The sequence below is a fragment of the Chenopodium album genome, chromosome 27, assembly GCF_948465745.1.
Source record: "Chenopodium album chromosome 27, dcCheAlbu1.1, whole genome shotgun sequence".
Classification (NCBI taxonomy): Eukaryota; Viridiplantae; Streptophyta; class Magnoliopsida; order Caryophyllales; family Amaranthaceae; genus Chenopodium; species Chenopodium album.
In genome coordinates this window covers 8,254,719-8,274,049 of record NC_137860.1, presented here as the reverse complement: position 1 = coordinate 8,274,049, position 19,331 = coordinate 8,254,719, and the positions used below count along the sequence as shown (strand labels likewise).

The window sequence follows — 19,331 nt, the reverse complement described above, 5'->3', positions numbered from 1 at the left end:
GATCGTCCCATAAATCCATTGTTTGACAATGGCATCAAGTCGGTTCCAAGTCGCTGAATATACATTGATTGGACGTGGAGTTGTGGCATTAATGTGGTCTAGGACATTGAAAGCACATGCTTGGATCTGAAATAATTCAGCCCAAGTAGCATATTGCTCTCCTTTTGATCCCAAGTGATGGACATGAGGTTTCGGATGTTAGTGACTGCATAGGCAGGCAAGGTGAAAAGAGGAAGAAAGGGGAGGAGGAGGTGGTGGAGGAGGCAGTGGAGTCTCGTCATTGGGCATGATGAAAGGCAGACAGTGAAGGAGGCTAGGGCTAGAATCGTTAGGGTTGGGAAATTAGAGAGAAAATTTCCTAGGGGGCTCGTGATACCATGTAAGATTGTGTAAATATCCTTGATTAAGGTATTTTCATTAAACAATATATCTATGAATTACAACCTAACCTATGGAATATAAGATTAACATATTTACACAAAAGATATGCACAAAATATATACGAGAATATTATCATATTCTCTATCAATTTGTATTGTCTCTTACTTTTGATTTGTGAGAAAACTTATCTAGGGATTTTTAGTGTTGTAATTGAATCACTAAAGGGTTAGTGATTGGGTTGCATTTGTGAGTTCAAGTGCGAGTGACACCTTGAGTTAGGTGTGGAGATTGTTTAGCTATATTTTGAAAACACACATTGATAGGATTCTAACAAAATCTTACGTAAATATTTTACGTGTAATCTTATAAATCACAAAATGGATCAAAGTAGAGTTTGTACATGCTGTCAAAAATCAACACCTGTTATCTAATTTTTTTATTTTTTTTATTTTTTTTTTAATTTAAAAAAAACATGGTAACTAATTTTAAATATGTTACCGCAAATATATTCCCTCCTTATTTATATAAATGATATGTTTTTCTTTTGCGGTCGTGTTTAAATAAATGAAACATTTTTTTTAGTATCCTCTCTCTCTCTCATTTAAATAATTTTCTCTACTCTTTAATACGAGTAAAATTATACTAACTAATGATCTCTACGAAACCCCTGATTTTCTTCCCTCTCCTCAAACTTATACCCCACTAGCCCACTACCTATTATTTTAATAAATTCAACTAACCTTCCGACAACTCCGTGAAAGTCAGCATGTTTTATTTATTTAAACACAGAATGAGTATTACTCCCTCTGTGTTTTAATAAATGTTACAATTACCAAATCCGGCCGTATTTTAATAAGTGTTACACTTCCTTTTTTGAGAAAAAAATTACATTTAAATATTATATCTCTATTATCTCATGGTCCCCACCTAAACCCACTATTAATTTTTTTTTATTATATCTGTTCTCTCATATTTATTACTTTTCAATAAACTATTACCCCACTATATTTCTTTTATAATTTTTTAATACTCCAACTATCCCACTCACCTATTATTTTATTTCAGTCAATTAAATTGACTAAAACTATTTGGCGCTCAAACTGTAACAATTAAAAAAACACGCAGGGAGTAGATTTAACCAAAACAATTAAAAATAAAAATAAAATGGTATAAACATGTTACATACCGACAAGAAAAAAATGTTTATAGTGGGGGAATTTATTACAGTAGCAAGATTATTATGAAGAAAATCCACTTACTAGATTTGAACATCAAGAATATGAATCATTCTTTTCTGAATTCACAAGACTATTGCTTACAAGCTTTACAGTCCACAAACTCTTTTGGTCCCAAAAACAATGTTCTATCCATTTTTGTAAGTTATTTCCAAAATTTTATCAATTATAACTTAATTATTAATGAATGTGATTTTTTGGATTTTAATGCTTGCTTCCTTCCTTACTTATTCCCATATTTTTCTTCTTTTCCATATGTCTTGGACTCATTATCTGCTGATTTTTTATGTTGGGCATCCAGGCATTTCTTGCTCATTCATCTGCTCATAATTTCAGGGTTTTAGGTAATCTTTCTATCATAATTTACAATCATTTTTGTTGGGTATTTTTTTATTCTAATTTTGTTTTGTATGTTTGTTGGGTTTTTCTATAAAGTTGACTGTACTTCTTATTTTATGCCAATAATATACAGTTTAGAGTACATTAGTTTATTAAGTACATGATTTCCCGGGTAATTAACATCTTAAACAGGACAAAAGTTTGCCATTTTTCTATATTAATTATAGCAATTAGTCATGTAGTTTAGTGATTAGTGTGTTGGGAATCAAAAGTTTGTTTATTAGCTAACTAGAAATTTCAGGCAGTTTTTTTAAGGATTATATTATTGATGTTTGTAGTTTTTAATTTATATTTTTGAGGGTTCTGAGTAGTTAGGTGACGGGGTTTGATTTTATATTCTATGATGTTGAATTACATGGAATTTTTTTTTTGGGATTTATTTCATTCATGTGTTGAATTTTTTGGGTCTTTACATTGAAGGATGAATTCTTGTACACAGGCATGGTATGTTTTGATTGATTAGTCATTCAGTCGAAAATCGAAAGAAAGCCGGTGTTATTTAATCATGGGTGTCCTCCTTAGTAGAAGGCTTGGACATGTACCTTGGATGGGAGCTATATTAGTGATTATCCTTTGTATGGTGGAAGTGGAACCCAGTTGGGGAAGAGGTGTGGCCGACAATTCTAGTGTAACATCTTCTATTTCGAGGCCAAAATCTGTGAACATTGGTGCTCTTTTCACTTTCAATTCGGTAATTGGAAGAGCAGCGAAGCCAGCAATGGCTGCGGCAGTTGACGATATCAATTCCAATTCCAGCATTTTACAAGGAACAACAATAAACCTTATGTTTCGTGATACTAATTGCAGTGGTTTCGTGGGAACTATGGAAGGTAATTTTTGTCACTGGAGCCTTTTTTCTTTTTGTTTTGCTCTTCGATTATTCAAGTGATTGTTTGTGCTTGTGTTCGTAAATATTATAATTGTTTTTTTCTCGATTTATAGAAGATCAATTCTTGAATTGTGACATAAAATGGACCTTTTAAGGGGTTTTATACATTTTCACCTCCCTAAGCTAGTAAGCCTCATCACTTTGGAATTCATACTAGTAAGTAGGTGTTTTCGAGTTTGGCTAGAAGCTTATAAAAGAAATCAAGTGGCGGGAAAAGCTCATTGAGGTGGCTTGTGCACTTTAGTGGATAAAAAGACTAATATTTTCCACCATGAAAGTTCTTTTTGTATATATATATATAAAAAAAAAAAAAGTCCGTACACTCTTTAGACTTTCCATGTTACACTGTTCAGTATCCCAACCAAAACCAAGTTATGTAAAGTATGTAGATTGGGAGTTAAAAAGGAGACAAACAAGCAATTTTTCCCCCCTAAATTATTACTCTCAATCTCCAACGAAAATATGGCCACTTGCCAATCCTTTGTGAATTGCTAAAGTTGAAAGTTTTGATGTGAAAATTTTCTCAGTTCTGCTTGGTTTTTCAAACAATGATTTTGAGCTGTGTTTGTTTTGACTGGCATCTATATAAATCATATCTAGATTAAGCAATGATTTTAAGCTGTGTTTGTTTTGATAGTATACACTTTATTGATATGGTTCATGAAAAATGCAGTGGTAGTATGAAATTTGACAAGAGCTAGTGCTTTATGTATTCTTGCATCTGTCTTCACTCTTCACTTATTCTATGTAACTTTTTAATACTTGCATTTTTGCGTTTTTGATTTTCTTTAAGACTATTGACAGTTTTAGATGGCTTATATTTTATCTGTGAATTGGTTAACAGTTTGCCTTATGGCTTTTGGTAATGCATATCTAATTTAGTTCCTACTAAAGGGAAATGGAACTCTATATATATATCAGAAACATGATACATCTAAGTTGTTCATCTGTACAAAACAAAATGTTGATTAGAAGCAGTAATTTCCACTCTGTTTGAAAATCTCTGTTTATCTTAAGTTGTTGCATTTGGGCAGCAGAATTTGCCTAAATATTCAGATTGATATGAGATATGATGACATATTTGTCAATACAACCAGTTCAATCAGGACAGAAAGTTTTCACTAGAGGTCCTCTCGACTATATACATGGTTTATACTCTTTAAAAAAAGGAATAGTGTTGTGCCTGTAATCTGTAAAAGTACATATGGATGATATTTTCATGTTTGTAGTTATTACATTGAGCTAAGTATGTTAGGGTTAAGTATTAAGAGTGCCAATTACATGAAAGTTTATTGACTGAAATCTATATGCTCTATCTGCTCTTTACTGCAAAACTTATTCTTTCACCGTGATAGAATGACTGAAAACATTGACATTGTTTTACTTATCATGTAGCTATACAGCTAATGGAGAAAGATGTGGCTATTGCAATTGGTCCTCAATCTTCTGGCATTGCTCATGTCATTTCCAATGTTGTTAATGAGCTACACGTGCCTGTATTGTCTCTTGCAACAGATCCTACTCTCTCTTCACTACAGTACCCATATTTTCTTCGTGCAATACAGAGTGATTATTTTCAGATGTATGCTATCGCTGACCTGATCGTGTATTATGGATGGACGGAGGTAATTGCTATATTTGTGGATGATGATTATGGCAGAAATGGGATTTCTGCATTGGGCGATGCTCTTGCAAAAAAACGTGCCAAGATTTCATATAAGGCTGCGTTACCTCCAGATGCTTCAAAAAATGCTATTAACGATTTGTTAGTTGAAGTAAATTTGATGGAATCTCGAATTATTATTGTCCATGTAAACCCTGATTCTGGTCTGAATGTATTTTCTGTTGCAAAGTCTCTTGGGATGTTAAGCGATGGCTATGTTTGGATTGCTACGGATTGGCTTTCTTCAGTTCTTGACTCAAAACCTGTAGATCCTAGTACTATGGATTTACTACAAGGAGTGTTGGCTCTCTGCCATCACACTGCAGAGTCTGACCAGAAGCATGCTTTTATGTCAAGATGGAAGGGTTTGAAAAATGCAGGAAATTCGACCATTAATTCTTATGCTTTCTATGCTTATGATTCTGTTTGGTTAGCTGCCTATGCGCTTGATTCATTTCTCAACCAGGGTGGCAACTTATCATTCTCTAGTGACTTCACGATTAATGGAAGTTCACTCAACTTATCAAATCTTCGTATTTTCCAAGGAGGCCAGCAATTGCTACAAAGACTGCTGGGAACTAAATTCACGGGCTTGTCAGGAGTTATTCAATTTGATTCAGAAAGGAACCTAATTCACCCTGCAGTGGACATACTGAATATTATTGGAACTGGATCTAATAAGATTGGGTATTGGTCTAATTATTCTGGCCTTTCAGTTGTTACTCCAGAAACCTTGTATCTGAAGCCTCCTAACAAATCCTCTAGTAGCCAGCACCTTAGTAGTGTTATATGGCCAGGTCAAGTCACCAAAATTCCCCGAGGATGGGTATTTCCTAATAATGGTAAACCTCTGCAGATTGTGGTACCCAATCGTGTTGGTTATAAAGCATTTGTCTCTTTAGACAAGGATCCTCCAGGAGTTAAGGGATATTGTATCGATGTCTTTGAGGCAGCTCTAAAACTGCTTCCTTATCCTGTTCCGCACAACTATGTGTTGTATGGTGATGGTAAAAGAAATCCAAATTTTGACAATCTTGTCAATGATGTTGCTAATAATGTAAGTATTGCATATTTCTCAGTTTATCTAACATTGGCAGTACTATTGCATATTTCCTACATTGCTTGATGTGCATTATTTTTTTTATTACATCAACTCCATCGGATAACTAAAGCCTTCACGTTTCGTTTTGCAAAACAGGCCTTTTCCTTAACATCATCATTACCCCTTTTTCGCACCTCTATATGCAAACATATGTATCTGTTGATTTATTTAAGAACTTTTTCACAATTATCTATAGGTGCAGGAGCCATTTTTGTATGTGCTTGTTTTTATTTATTTATTTATTATTATACATCTTTAAAATTTTTTTATATAATTTTTTGTCCCTTCATCAGAAATTTGATGCAGCTGTCGGTGATATAACTATCATCACAAATAGAACAAGGATAGTGGACTTCACACAGCCATATATAGAATCAGGACTAGTTGTAGTTGCTCCTGTAAGAAAGGTCAAGTCAAGTGCCTGGGCTTTTCTCAAACCCTTTACTGTGGAGATGTGGATCGTTACCGGCTCTTTCTTTTTACTTGTGGGAGCTGCTGTTTGGATTCTGGAGCATCGAATCAATAGTGAATTTCGTGGTCCACCAAGTCAGCAACTTATTACAATAATCTGGTTAGTTCATTATCTTGAAGTTTCTTGGTTCTGATAGCAGTTTTGTAGCTGTTTTAGATTGGTGATATTACTTAACTCCTATATCTGTTGCCTGGCATCTGCTCGTATACAGGTTTTAATTATTAATCAATTCTTCTGAGTTATATGAGAGGAGGGAGGAAGTGGTTATATATTGTCGTTCTGTTACCAGATGGAGTAGTATACTAGTTTGCGGGTTGGCACTATGGGTTGAGTTCTCTTGGGAGTAATGATTGCAGAAAATTTTGTATGGTGTGAAGTAGAAGTATCAGTTTCCTATCTTCCCTCAGATATGAAATGATTTGATACATACTTATTTTCCAATCTATTATGTTTGTGCAATTGAACACTCATAGGCGCCTTACTCGAAAATTCATCAACAATTGTGTATTTCTTATAATGACTTTCTGACACAGGCTGTAATTTTGCAGGTTCAGCTTTTCAACAATGTTTTTCTCACACCGTAAGAAGATTTCTCATTCTTATTTTACTAGTTTAGTCCAGTACACTGCATAGTCTCACCATATACTGTTATAATTCATACAAGTGTGTTTAGATACAACTTTTTGAGAATGATAAGTTAGTGAGTGAAACTTGATTGGAGAATATGCTCACAGTTGAAGTATACATATACATACATACATACATACATACATACATACATGCATACATACATAAAATCATAAGTGCTAGTTCGCCTGGTTGATTGTTGGGGATCTAGATCGATTATCTGTTCCATTACTGCTTTGCTATATATGGATTGGAAAAGTTTTTGTTTTCCTCTTCAAGGTCTAATACCAACATTGCTTATCAGTAGTGTATATTGTTCTTGACTTTCTTTACAAATTTTACCAATATAATATTTTTCTGTAACTTATTATATCCATTATTCTGGTTACTAATCTCGTAAAAAAAAAAAAAAAACAAACAAACATTCTGGTTACTAATGCTGTTAAATTTGCTGTTGTCGCTTTGCTGCAATTGACAGGAGAAAACACCCTCAGCTCTTTGGGACGATTTGTGCTTCTTATATGGCTCTTTGTGGTTTTGATTATTAATTCTAGCTATACAGCTAGTTTGACTTCTATCCTCACAGTGCAGCAACTATCATCAAGAATTGAAGGAATTGACAGCTTAAAATCAAGTAATGATCCTATAGGGATTCAGGATGGCTCATTTGCTCGTGATTATCTTATTAGAGAGCTAAATATAGCTGAGTCTCGGATCATAAGCCTCAAGAATCAGGAAGCATATGCTGATGCCCTTAATCGCGGGCCTAAAAATGGCGGAGTAGCTGCCATTGTCGACGAGCTTCCTTATATTGAGGTCTTCTTGTCCTTCAGTAACTGCAACGTTCAGATAGTAGGACAAGAATTTACAAAAAGCGGCTGGGGATTTGTAAGAAGCTTACTTGCTCTTGAATGTAAATGACATCACATTAGTATAAAAACTAAAATAACAGTTAACTTTAGGCCTCCGAGGTTCTAACCTATAGAGAATTTTGGAAGATTAATTGTGCAACTTTTCAGCGATGGCTGGCATAATATGTTGCTTATCTGTTTATTTTTCTTTTCCCAGGCCTTTCAGCGGGACTCTCCTCTCGCAGTCGACATGTCCACAGCTATACTTCAACTCTCTGAGAATGGTGAACTCCAAAGAATCCACGACAAATGGTTGACACACAGTACTTGCACAAGTCAATCAAATCAAGCTGATGATAGTCGGCTCTCCTTGAGTAGTTTTTGGGGGCTTTTCTTGATTTGCGGCGTTGCGTGCTTTGTGGCACTTCTTATTTTCTTTTGCAGAGTGTGTTATCAATACAGCAGGTATGCTCCTGAAGTAATTAGTCAAGATGAAATAGAGCCAGCTGAACCAGTCAGGACTAGAGGTCTGAGCTCGGCCAGTTTTAAGGACTTGATTGGTTTTATTGATAGAAAAGAGGCTGAGATCAAGGAATTTTTTAAAAGGAAGAACAGTAATGAGGGTAACCAGTCACACCGGAGCTGTAGTTTAGACAGGGAATTTTCTTCACCTTAAGCAGTCGTTTCCTAGGTTCAGTTGTACATTGCTGCAGCATTTTACTAGCTTCGGATGGACTGTACTGCTGCTATCTTACATTAACTTCCGATGTAACAGAACAGGTGACATTCCTATGTATGGGATCATCTAAAGTCCTTCGGTCAAAAGAGAAATGGGAGAGGTGTAGAATGATTACTTGTATATGCATAGAAACAATTTCTTACATACACACGGATGTACTTACAAATACTCCATAACCAAAAATGCAATTGTTTATAACTGAGTTACACAACATAACCTTACTTAAAGAAAGTTATTCTTGGGGAGAAGATAATTTTAACAGAACTTTTATTATGAGTTAAATGTATTTTGGTCTTTGTTGAGGATTAGTTGTTTAACAACAATGAAAAAGACTAGATTTAAGTTCGTGTGATGCACCTTTTTTTTTATTTTTTCAATGTATAGTATTGATATTGGTCTAATCTTAATACTATCTTGCTATTTCATTGTTAAGGTAGGATGATATCGCAAAGACAATGTAATTTATGTTCAGCGTGCAAGAAGGGGTTACGATGCAATATATATACCTGTAAATATGAAAGAATTATTTGACGTACTAGGTAACAACAAGGATTAATTTATTGTTTATACTTTATATACTTCACATTTTTTTTAGAACAATTCCATACAGTTTTTGCAAGTTTCTCCTAAAAAAAATAATAAAAAAAAAAATAAAAATAAAACATGCATTACAAATTCTTAAATGGACCTGGTTCACACTAATTTATTGTGGACTACTAACATTAATGGTTGTTTTATTTATATAAAAAAAAAGTCACTATAATAAAATGAAGGTCACTATGTTGAAAATAAAAGTCATTTTGGTAATATATAGGCTATAAGAGGTTAATTTTTTTAATGAAATATTTTATAAGGTCAATGTAAATAATAAAGGTCACTATGTTAAAATTAGGGTCATAACGTCGCACTTGAAGTTCACAATAGTATTAAACGTTATACAACTTTTAATAAAGGTTACTATGTTAAAAATAAGGGTCACTATGTTTAATATAATGTCAGTTGCGTGTGTATAAACCTCGGGTCCACAATAATATTATTGTGGACCAGGTCCACGCAAGTATTTCTGTGCATGCATTATGCTCGCTTAGTCGGCAAGACCCTTTTGGGAGGGGGTGGATGATATAGCATAGGCAATATATTATTTTTGGGTGAAGAGACAAGGGTTACGATGAATTGTATAATGACGTATAAATATAAAAAATATTATATGATTTACCTTGAATCAACAAAGATTCATTTGTATTATTTGATTTACTTCTCATTTCTTTGGTGTATTACCAAGTATAGTGTATATTTTTCTTCCAAAGAATTGACAAATTAATTTTGTATAGAAAGGTGATTTCTTACAATTTAAACATGAGAAGGTACGTCAGTACAGGCTGACAAAATGCGGATTTTTGATATCCTCAATTAGCGGGATGATATCCTCCATTGGTTAGATGATATCTTCTACTAAGTGAATGATATTATTAATTGGCTATATGATATTCTTTATTGGCTGGATGATATTTCTACTTGCTGGATGATATCCTCTACTGGGTGGATGATATCCTCTACTAATTGGATGATATTCTTTATTGGCTATATGATATCCTTTATTAGCTGATGATATCCTCTATTGGCTGGATGATATTCTCTATTGACTATATAATATCATTTATTTGCCAATACTTCTATTAGCTAGATGATATCCTCTATTGGCTGGATGATATCATATAGCCAATAGAAGATATCATCCAACCATGATATCGTATAACCAATAGAGGATATCATCCGGCCAATAAAGGATATCATAGACACAATCATAAATGATATCATACAGCAAATAAAGGATATCATCTAACCATGATATCATATAGCGCAGCCAATAGAGGATATCATCCATCCAATAAAGGATATGCATAACTTGTTTGAGGATATGTATAATTTGTTTGATACTCCCTCCGTTTTTAAATACTTGCTCCATTTCTCTTGGACACGTATGTCGATGCTAATCTTTGATCAATTATATCTTTAGTTATCAATAAGTATAAATTCTAACAATTAGAAATTAATAATCTATTAATTGAGACGATTCTAACAAGTACCCACAAGACTATATTTTTTTTTCTTATCTATAAATCAGAAACATTAGTCAAAGTCGGACAAATGAATAGTGTAAAAAATAAAAATGGAGCAAGTATTTAAAAACGGAGGGAGTAATATGTATAACAATGGTAGAAATTCCATTGATGATCTCGTACTAAGGTCATGGGTATAGCATAACTTGCTCATTTCTCAACCAAAATACATGCATATGTTATCGAAATGCTCACAATTCAACATACAATCATATGGGACAATCAATATTAACAATTATACATCATATAAGAAAGCCCCAATTCGATTTTTGGGCATTTTTAGAAAAATCCGAGAATTAAAATTTCTCTCTCTTCCACCATGAATGACCCCGCTCTCTCCTTCGCCATTAATGTCGTCATCGTCACCTACGGGGGAAGAAGGAGGTCCATTATTGTTGTCTTTATCGTCATCGTCATCTCCTCAGCCGCACGAACTATTTGGTCAGACTTGACTGACCCAATATTTTGTATTTAAACATTAGCTAGATGTAGAGATAAATAAATTTTGTGTACAAAAGTGATAATATGTACAATGTAAATATTAGATGGCATATCATACATAAACTGTAACTGTTCAAAATGGTGATTTCCTTACAATGTAAATAGTTGCCAATGTCAGGGATAAAAGGTGATTATTTCACCCGTGTTTGCGTGCATCATATTGGTACACTGTACACACTTACCTAGGTTAGCAAGCAAGACTCTTTTGGAGAGGGACAAGGGGATAGGTGAGTATATAGCATTATTTGATAATGTTGAAGATTTTTGAGATACCTACTACCTCCGTTTTTATTTAGTTGACACGTTTTGACTTTAGCACTATTCACACACCTCCCTTTGACCGTGTTTGGTGTTTTATATGTAATGAAAAATATATTCATGTGGGATCTTGTTAGATTTGTCACATTATACACTTTCAAAATATCAACTTTTCATAATTTTTGCTTATCGATAATTACATATATTAATGATTGAATAGTGCATTGACAAACGTGACTAAAGAAACGTGTTAATTAAAAAGAAACGGAGGAAATATTTTGTAGTACTGTCAAAAACCGGACTCGAACTGGTGAATCCGAACCGTTTAAAACAGTTCCGAAAAGAAACCGAACCGCTAAGAACCTGTTATTTTAAAAGCGTAAACCGACTCGACCCAATTTTTTAAAACCTGAAACTGAATCGATCCGAATGTTTGAGAACCGTTAATAAACCATACCCGTTATCAAGCCAAACTGATAGAGCCCGAAACCGAGAATAACCCGAACCGAGTACTTTCGAACCCGATAGCAACCCGACCCATTGTAAACCGAAATCGTTTAAACCCGATAAACCCAATCGTTTACAACCTGTAATTGGTTAGAACCAAACCGTTTATAACCCATAATAAGTTATACTGTATTATGACCGAAACGTTTACAACCCGTAACCGGTTATAATCGAACCATTTATAACTCGTTATGACCGTAGAGTTTTTTTTTTCCTTTTTTTGGTACATTTTATCGATAGTAATGTAGGGTCTAGTTAGTCGTGATTGAACGCTTCAATCAACCTTCAACGGAGAAGAGAGACACGAGCTAACCAGGAACCACCACGACGAACACCACGAGCCACCATGAGGGGCATCGCACGTACGGACGTGAAGGGGAGAGGGGAGGGCCGTGAGGAGAGGAGAGTGTTTAGGGTTTGGGACTTGGTTGCTTCTTTCACAATCTACTGTATGTTGATTGTTACTGCTTACTTGCAACCCTAGGCATGGATCTTATATATAGATCACATCTCTAAATAAGAGCCCATGTTAAAAGCCCAAAACCCTTATCCTAAACACACTACTCTAGCCCAACACTCTACATGGTATGTCATAATCTCATGAGGCCCATTAATGGGCCTCTTACTTGTTTAACCCAATACCCTTGTTGTGTGACCTCATAGGATCCATTCTATAAGGCTTTGGGCTATTTAACTAACCCAAAGATCAATTATCATATCTAGCACCAGATATTGACGACCCTATAGAATGAACTTATTATCTCCATAATAGTGATCCTTGATATATCTAGTAATTGCACTTATCGAAGACATAACTCCTTTAATCTCCCACTTGTCTGAGACAAGTGCGCAATATTCAAATTCCTTAAGTCAATGTGTGTCGATTTGATAATATGATTGCATCTTATGTCCTGATCATATTAATCTACAAATCTTTTCTTGAAATCTGAGTTAGAATTACAAAACAAATGATTACTATGTAATCCATTTGAGCACGGCCATGCATTTTCTGAATTCTCCCTCCTCAAGGGGCCAAGACACATTCCTAATTAAATAGGTAGACTCTATCCAATCTTGTGGCAACCAAAGCTCCCACTCAACTTTTGAAATAACCAGGAAACACCCTTTATAATCTCCAGTTACGGGAAGACGTTTGAATGTACCACAGTTATAACATCCATTGAATGAGATCAATGTTCCACTCATGTCAAAGGAATCCACTAATATATTCGGAAGCTCTATACTTGAACTTCAAAGTAGGTCTATTGTTCGATCATGCATCATTCATGCATATCCATGTGATTGACCGAGCATCACTACGCTCCTATAGCCCATGAAACTGCGCTATCCAATCAATCTTACATGCTAGTCCATTAAATGAAATCATTTATGTCCAGTTTAATGATTCCGAACTAGGAACTTAAATAATATATGAATTTAGTTCACCTGTGGGGTTTCATTCAAAAGGTCATTAACCTAGTGAGCCCATCAATTCATAATTATTTTGGACATTTTATTTAATCTTGAAACCACGATTAAATAAGATTGAAACTTTGTTTCAATTGATAAACATAATTCTGCAAGCTAATGTATTTACTTTTGTAATATGATTTCTCAAAACATACACAACTAAAATTACATAACTTGCTTCAATCCAAAAACCTTAGTATGACTTTCATACCTTGGTCATGGAAGGGGTTCAGTAAGTAGAGTTCATGAGACATTCTCATAAACATGAACTTTGCAATTTCTAAATCTTATAATCATTTTCATCTCCATACACTAAGAATTTTCCTTCGCCCTTTCGCAAGGAATTTAGGAATTTCTAATTTGTATTCCAACGTTACATTGGATTTCGATTGAAATCTATCATCACTTGTTCTTTAAAACACGTGAATCAAATAGACGAGTAAATCCATGGCATGCATGATGCATCCTTTGCGAATTGCATAAGGATCATCACTCAAAGTCTTAATTTCATCAACCTTTCTCAAGGTATTGAATCATTAAGCAACGTGCCATGTCACATGGGATTGAAACTCTTTTCAATATAATGTTGAACCTTATAAGAATATTATCAATATAAGCTTCTTAACCAAAACTCAAACATCCTTCGAGACCTATCTATATAGATCTTGAATCCCAAATGTACTCATCATCCTCTTCAAGGTTTTTCATACAAAATGCATTACCCACCACTTGACTCTTCAAGCAATGAATAATTGCTCTATATACTAGACCAAGAAGACTTTATAGCTCCCACTAAACATCTTGTACACACAAGACCTTTTCTTCATTTTACGAGAACATCAAACGATTTGATTAACTCATAAAATTAAGAACATTAACTCCCTGATGCTAACTTCAATCCATTATGGATCTTTTATGCATCCCTAGGATTATTGGATCTCCAAACTTTTGATTCTATCATATACAAATCTTATTTCATGAACAATTTCAAGAAAGCGTTTTGAAATCCATCTACCAAATCTTATAAGGTAGAAATCACTAAATATCTTTAATAGATCTTTGCAACATGTAAAGGTTTCATCGTAATCATAGTCATACTATGAATTAGTTGAATCCTTTAACAAGTCTTTGCTTCAGTTAGAAAACATTTTTCTTTCTTATCTGCTTTGCTTATGTTGGGTTTCACCCAATTTAGGCAAATTACTCAAGTGTCATACACTTGCTTACAGACTTAGAATCTATTTTAGATTTCATGGTTTTAAACCACTTGGAGTTATAACTTGTCAAATCATCTTTATTACTTGCATAATCATCATGTTCCAAAATAAATATTTTAGAAATCTTAGTCAATATGAAATCATATTCCTTTGGCTAAGTTTTACGTATGCTAGTCATCATTGTGGGTTTTTATGCAACAATTGAAACTCATACAACAACTTTGTTTAGTTTTCAATGAGAAACGACAATAGAGGATGTGCACTTGGAATGTACTACCTTCGACACATGGTTATTAATCCCATTACACATAATGAGACCACGCGTTGTCATTTGTAACATGAGGTGAATCATGCTCATATTGTTGCTTTTATTCGACAACTTCTCAAATTTCTTCGAGATTTTCGAAATCACTTTTCTTGAACTCTTTCAAGGCTCTCGAACTTTTCGAGATTCTTATACTACTCCCACTTGACCTTTTGGAACAGTTCCATAAGGGCACTTACTTGAGCAACAAACATTTTGTGCTAAGTATGGTTGTGTAGTAGTACCCCGTGCTCTATATAGGAATCGAACGTGCATCAAACGGTTTAATACATGTTTTATTCCTTGCTTTGTAAAAAAACTTAATAAGAACTTTTCTTATCCATATCACATATGAAGCCTTTGCTACATTTGATTTGACGTATGTAGTTTGTTTAGTTTTGTAGCTTATCTTAAAATTATATCCCTTGAACAATGGTTGGAAGATAGGTAATTTACATCCATTATCAAAATATATCTCATATAGATTGATAGCTCCCTTCATAAACACTTCAGAAGGTTTGCTTTCGGAGTTTGTTGTAAAACGATTTTATAACTCTTGGATGTTTATCAATGTCTTGGCTTAAATTCTCATTATTACGATCATATCGCAATATTTCGAATGCGTTGCCAAGTACATGTCTTGACTTAAATTTTCACAATTTCAATCATATTGTAATGTAATCATTATCTTGTCAAGTTGATATTGAACTTCATACTGAAAATTTTGAACTTTTCAAAATTTTCACTCTTATGCTTCAACTAAGCACAAGTAGTGATCGTATCACAAATGAAGTTTCGTTGTCCGTCTCTAGCCTTTGAATTTTTGGTTTTCTTACATCGATATGTATTCGACCTTGAGTTCGCATCATCATTTCTCTAAATGGTGACTTTGTCAAAGTTTCAAATTAGAATGATAATTACATATATCAATAGATTCATAATCTAATGATATTGAAAGTCCATCCCTTTGGATCTTCCGCATGCAATGTTCATTTTCATTCGAATAAATTGACATATTAGAGATAACTTATATATATATATAGAAATAGTTTAATTAAATCTATCATATAGAATTTTAAACTTATTTAGCAATTCAAAACACATTATGACTCAATGAAGCATTGAATAACATTTATTCCACGCTTTTGAATCTTCGATGCTTAGTCATCACTAACATTGAATGGTATTTTGATAATGGCAAGAATGAATAACATTTATTTATCTAGCCAATAACAAGGTAAGGTGAAATATAGGTTCTACTTGTAAAGTTGCAACTTTTGCTTCCAGACTTGTAGATTCTACTTGTGAAGTAGCAACATTTGCTTCTAAACTTGTAGATTTATTTCTCCTTTAGCCATAACTTCTTCCTTTAGTTCAACCACATTGTGCAATGAGTGATCTAAACAAGACATCGTATGTCCAAGAAGTAGTAATATGCTAAATCAATTTCTATAATATACTTCTTAAATTGGAACATTTCCATTCTTTTACCTTCCAACTATATGAGGTAGTTTCTAATCAATTGGAATTGGTCCACTTAATTTGAAACATTTGTTGTTCATAACAACTTTTAGCATGTAAGTAGTTCTAGGTTTGAGAAGTAGCAACTTGTTTGCAATTCTTGGCCTATAACTTCTTAATGCAATCCTCATATATTCCTAAACCTTTCCCTTTGAGCCACTTAAAACATTTCTCTTAGGTTCAAAATGATACCTTGCTCAACTACTTTAAGCACTTTTCATGATTTTGCTAAGTCTATTCAATCATTTTTCATATTTGAGTTTAATCAAATATTAAACTCTATATGAAATGGATGAAAAATAGTGTCATTTGATCAACTTTTGATCATAGATATTTCCAATCACTTTCTTATATTCAATCATATTGAAGATAAGAGATTTTATTGGTCTTTTATACTTGTCTTTTAGAGGGTTTGTCCCTCCCATCTCATTATATCCCTTGAAATATTTTTCAAAATGAAGATGTGTTGGCATTTTACTCAAACATTTTGAATAAAACCAACCTTAGACATGTGACATGAATTTCTAAAACTTGCCTTTTAGAACAATCTTAGCAAAATTGGAATATAGGTTTATGGATTATTTTTTTTTTTAAAACTTTTTGAGAACGTTTCTCAACTTTATTTTCAATCGAGGAGATTATATATTAATAAAATTAGAACGACATGTTACTTATAAGTAAACGCAAAATTCAATTATGTTTATTAAATTTAAAGTACCATAATTAAATTGGTAACTTTAAAGCATTTATTCAATGTTAATTGATCCCAATTGAATTAAATGATTCCAAGATCCTTTATTCGTGCAATAATTGACCGGACTTTGGCCCTGCCATCAACCATTACATTTTCAAGGTGAGTAAACTCTTTACTGATTACAACTCTTGTAACTCTTGGTTGAATAATTAACCATCACATGTTTAATTATTACCCTTAGCTTCAAAGTTCTAAACTTTATCTTTAGGTAACTTTGTTGAGTATAACCAATTAAATTCTACCCCCACTCCCCAATGAAAAATATGACGCCCAGCTTTGGCATGACCCATCATAAATGTCAAAGGTTTCATCGGGTTTTTAATTGGAAAAGCTGCCTCAATATTACTGGGACCTAGATTTATTATGTTGTGATTAAATAGTGAACTTTATCGCATCATCACAAAACATCAATAAAATCTAACATGCATAAAATACTGAATGCATAAATAAGACATAGTATGGCCCCTAATCCTAAGAAAACTAATAAAGTAAATGCTCCCACTTGAATCTTCATGGATCTCATCCACCTCACTCCTTTGGGCCTTCACTTCATGGGCTTCTTGGATTATCTGCAACCTGTAATTCTACTCTATTCTATCTACTACTTAAATAAAATAAAATAAATTACAAAAATACTTTATCGGTGCGTAGACCGTACTAAGATTACAAAAATACATCACGATGCGCAAATCGTATTTAGCAATCTACTGGGCCATACTAGTCATTATATAACAATAAACAACATCATATATTATAAAATTGCCACATAATAAATCACTCATCATGCTTTCCTAAACTACAACATCGAATGATCATAATTAAGGAAACATGGCATCTAAATATCTCATATTTTAATTAGTGTAATTAGATAATATCATATATTATTCATGATCATCAATAAAATATCATATATTCTAAATTTCCATGAGATAGAATCAAATCTTATTTTAATCTTAAAAGATAAATCATATTTATCCTTAAAGATTATCCTAACAAAGTTAGGAAATTCTATCCTAATTACTAGCCAATCACAATATTTTAAATCAATTATATCCAAAAATAATTATGGGATAATCACATTATTTAAATCAATTATTATCCTTTTGGAATATGCTCAGAATATCCTAATCATTCTTATCCATAATTAACCACTTTAATTTAGGATAATTACCAATTTAACAACTTAAATATGGATAATATCAATATAACAACTTTTGAATATTTGATTTTATCCTAAAATAAAAGATCTTATCCAAATAAAACCAATTTTATCTTTTAAAATAAAAGATCATATTTTTAAAATATTTTAACTTATCCAAAATAAAACTGATTTTATCCCAAAATAATTCATAATTATCTTGAAATAAATTTTCAAAAACTGATTTTTTTTTTTTGAAAAACCGTGCACTAGCCACCGTGGTGTGGCCATCCTAAGCCGGCCACGGTGGCCGTACACCATGAGGTGTACGCTGCACTGCAGCGGTGCACAACAGCAGCAGCGGTGCCGCGCAACCCTTGCACGGTGCTGCTGTTGCTGCCTTTGCTGACCCAACCTACTGCCCCACCCCACCCTTCCCTCCGGACCACCTGCAGCGGCAGCCGCCGTGGCTGGGGCCACCCAGCCGCGGTTGCCGCTGCAATAAACCTTTTTTTTTTTTTTATCAATTTTAAACAACAAATTTTGTTAAATAAAATTCATGTGGTCCATGATAAATTAAAACATAACTTTTATGCTAATTCATCCAATTAAAATTAAATTCACAATCTAATTTTAAAATTTAGGGTTCTTCATGAAAATAATCCCCAATTTAATTTAACTTTTAAATCAAATCATTGATCATGCAAAATTCATAATTTATACAAGAAATCAACTAGATTAAAATCATGAAGCATGAAACAATCGAAATTATTCAAAACCAAAACACAAAATCAAAATTTTAGGGTTTAGGGTTTCGAAAAATTCAAATCTAGGGTTAGGGTTTTCGAAATTTTCAAGCATAATAGGGCAAAAAACGGTCCTCTTCATGGCTATTTTGAGCATTATTAAATCACATTTAATCAATTCCAAGAGTTAAATCACATTTAATATAATAATTGACCCATAATTAAATTATTCTCCCTCCTAATTGAATTAAATTGTGGATTATCAAAGAATTATTGGCAATATGCGTAAATGCAATAGGCTAACTGATACCACTGTAGGGTTTTATAGGTACTACGCAGCGGAAATAAACATGAATCATATTTATACAGTACCTAATCCAAGGATCTTTGCATAACACATAAAGAACACATAATTGTACCTTTGAAGCGTGATTCCA

At 33.3% G+C, this 19,331-nt stretch overlaps 1 protein-coding gene across 4 annotated transcripts; it reads left to right on the top strand.

Annotated features, from left to right (window-relative positions):
* The first annotated feature begins 1,645 nt into the window (after nucleotides 1–1,645).
* LOC145619156 (glutamate receptor 3.4-like) lies at nucleotides 1,646–8,574 on the top strand. Of its 4 annotated transcripts, none has more exons than XM_081673772.1 (8): nucleotides 1,646–1,756; nucleotides 1,918–1,960; nucleotides 2,455–2,845; nucleotides 4,300–5,624; nucleotides 5,963–6,240; nucleotides 6,690–6,721; nucleotides 7,247–7,656; nucleotides 7,837–8,574. In XM_081673772.1, exons 3-8 carry the CDS (start codon nucleotides 2,521–2,523, stop codon nucleotides 8,293–8,295), a joined length of 2,829 nt encoding a protein of 942 aa, XP_081529898.1. In that variant the 5' UTR covers nucleotides 1,646–1,756; nucleotides 1,918–1,960; nucleotides 2,455–2,520; the 3' UTR covers nucleotides 8,296–8,574. The 4 variants fall into 4 exon arrangements, with proteins under 4 accessions (XP_081529898.1, XP_081529900.1, XP_081529897.1 ...); XM_081673774.1 differs by having other exon boundaries at nucleotides 1,702–1,756; nucleotides 2,436–2,845; XM_081673771.1 differs by lacking the exon at nucleotides 1,646–1,756 and having other exon boundaries at nucleotides 1,814–1,960.
* The last annotated feature ends 10,757 nt before the right edge of the window (nucleotides 8,575–19,331 follow it).

What these genes read in the sequence shown, in the direction of transcription:
- LOC145619156 (XM_081673772.1), top strand. Translation starts at nt 2,521, where the DNA reads ATGGGTGTCCTCCTTAGTAGAAGGCTTGGACATGTACCTTGGATGGGA. An exon ending in AACAATGTTTTTCTCACACC is followed by an intron (nt 6,722 to 7,246) that starts GTAAGAAGATTT and finishes TGCAATTGACAG; the next exon opens with GAGAAAACACCCTCAGCTCT. An exon ending in CAAAAAGCGGCTGGGGATTT is followed by an intron (nt 7,657 to 7,836) that starts GTAAGAAGCTTA and finishes TTCTTTTCCCAG; the next exon opens with GCCTTTCAGCGGGACTCTCC.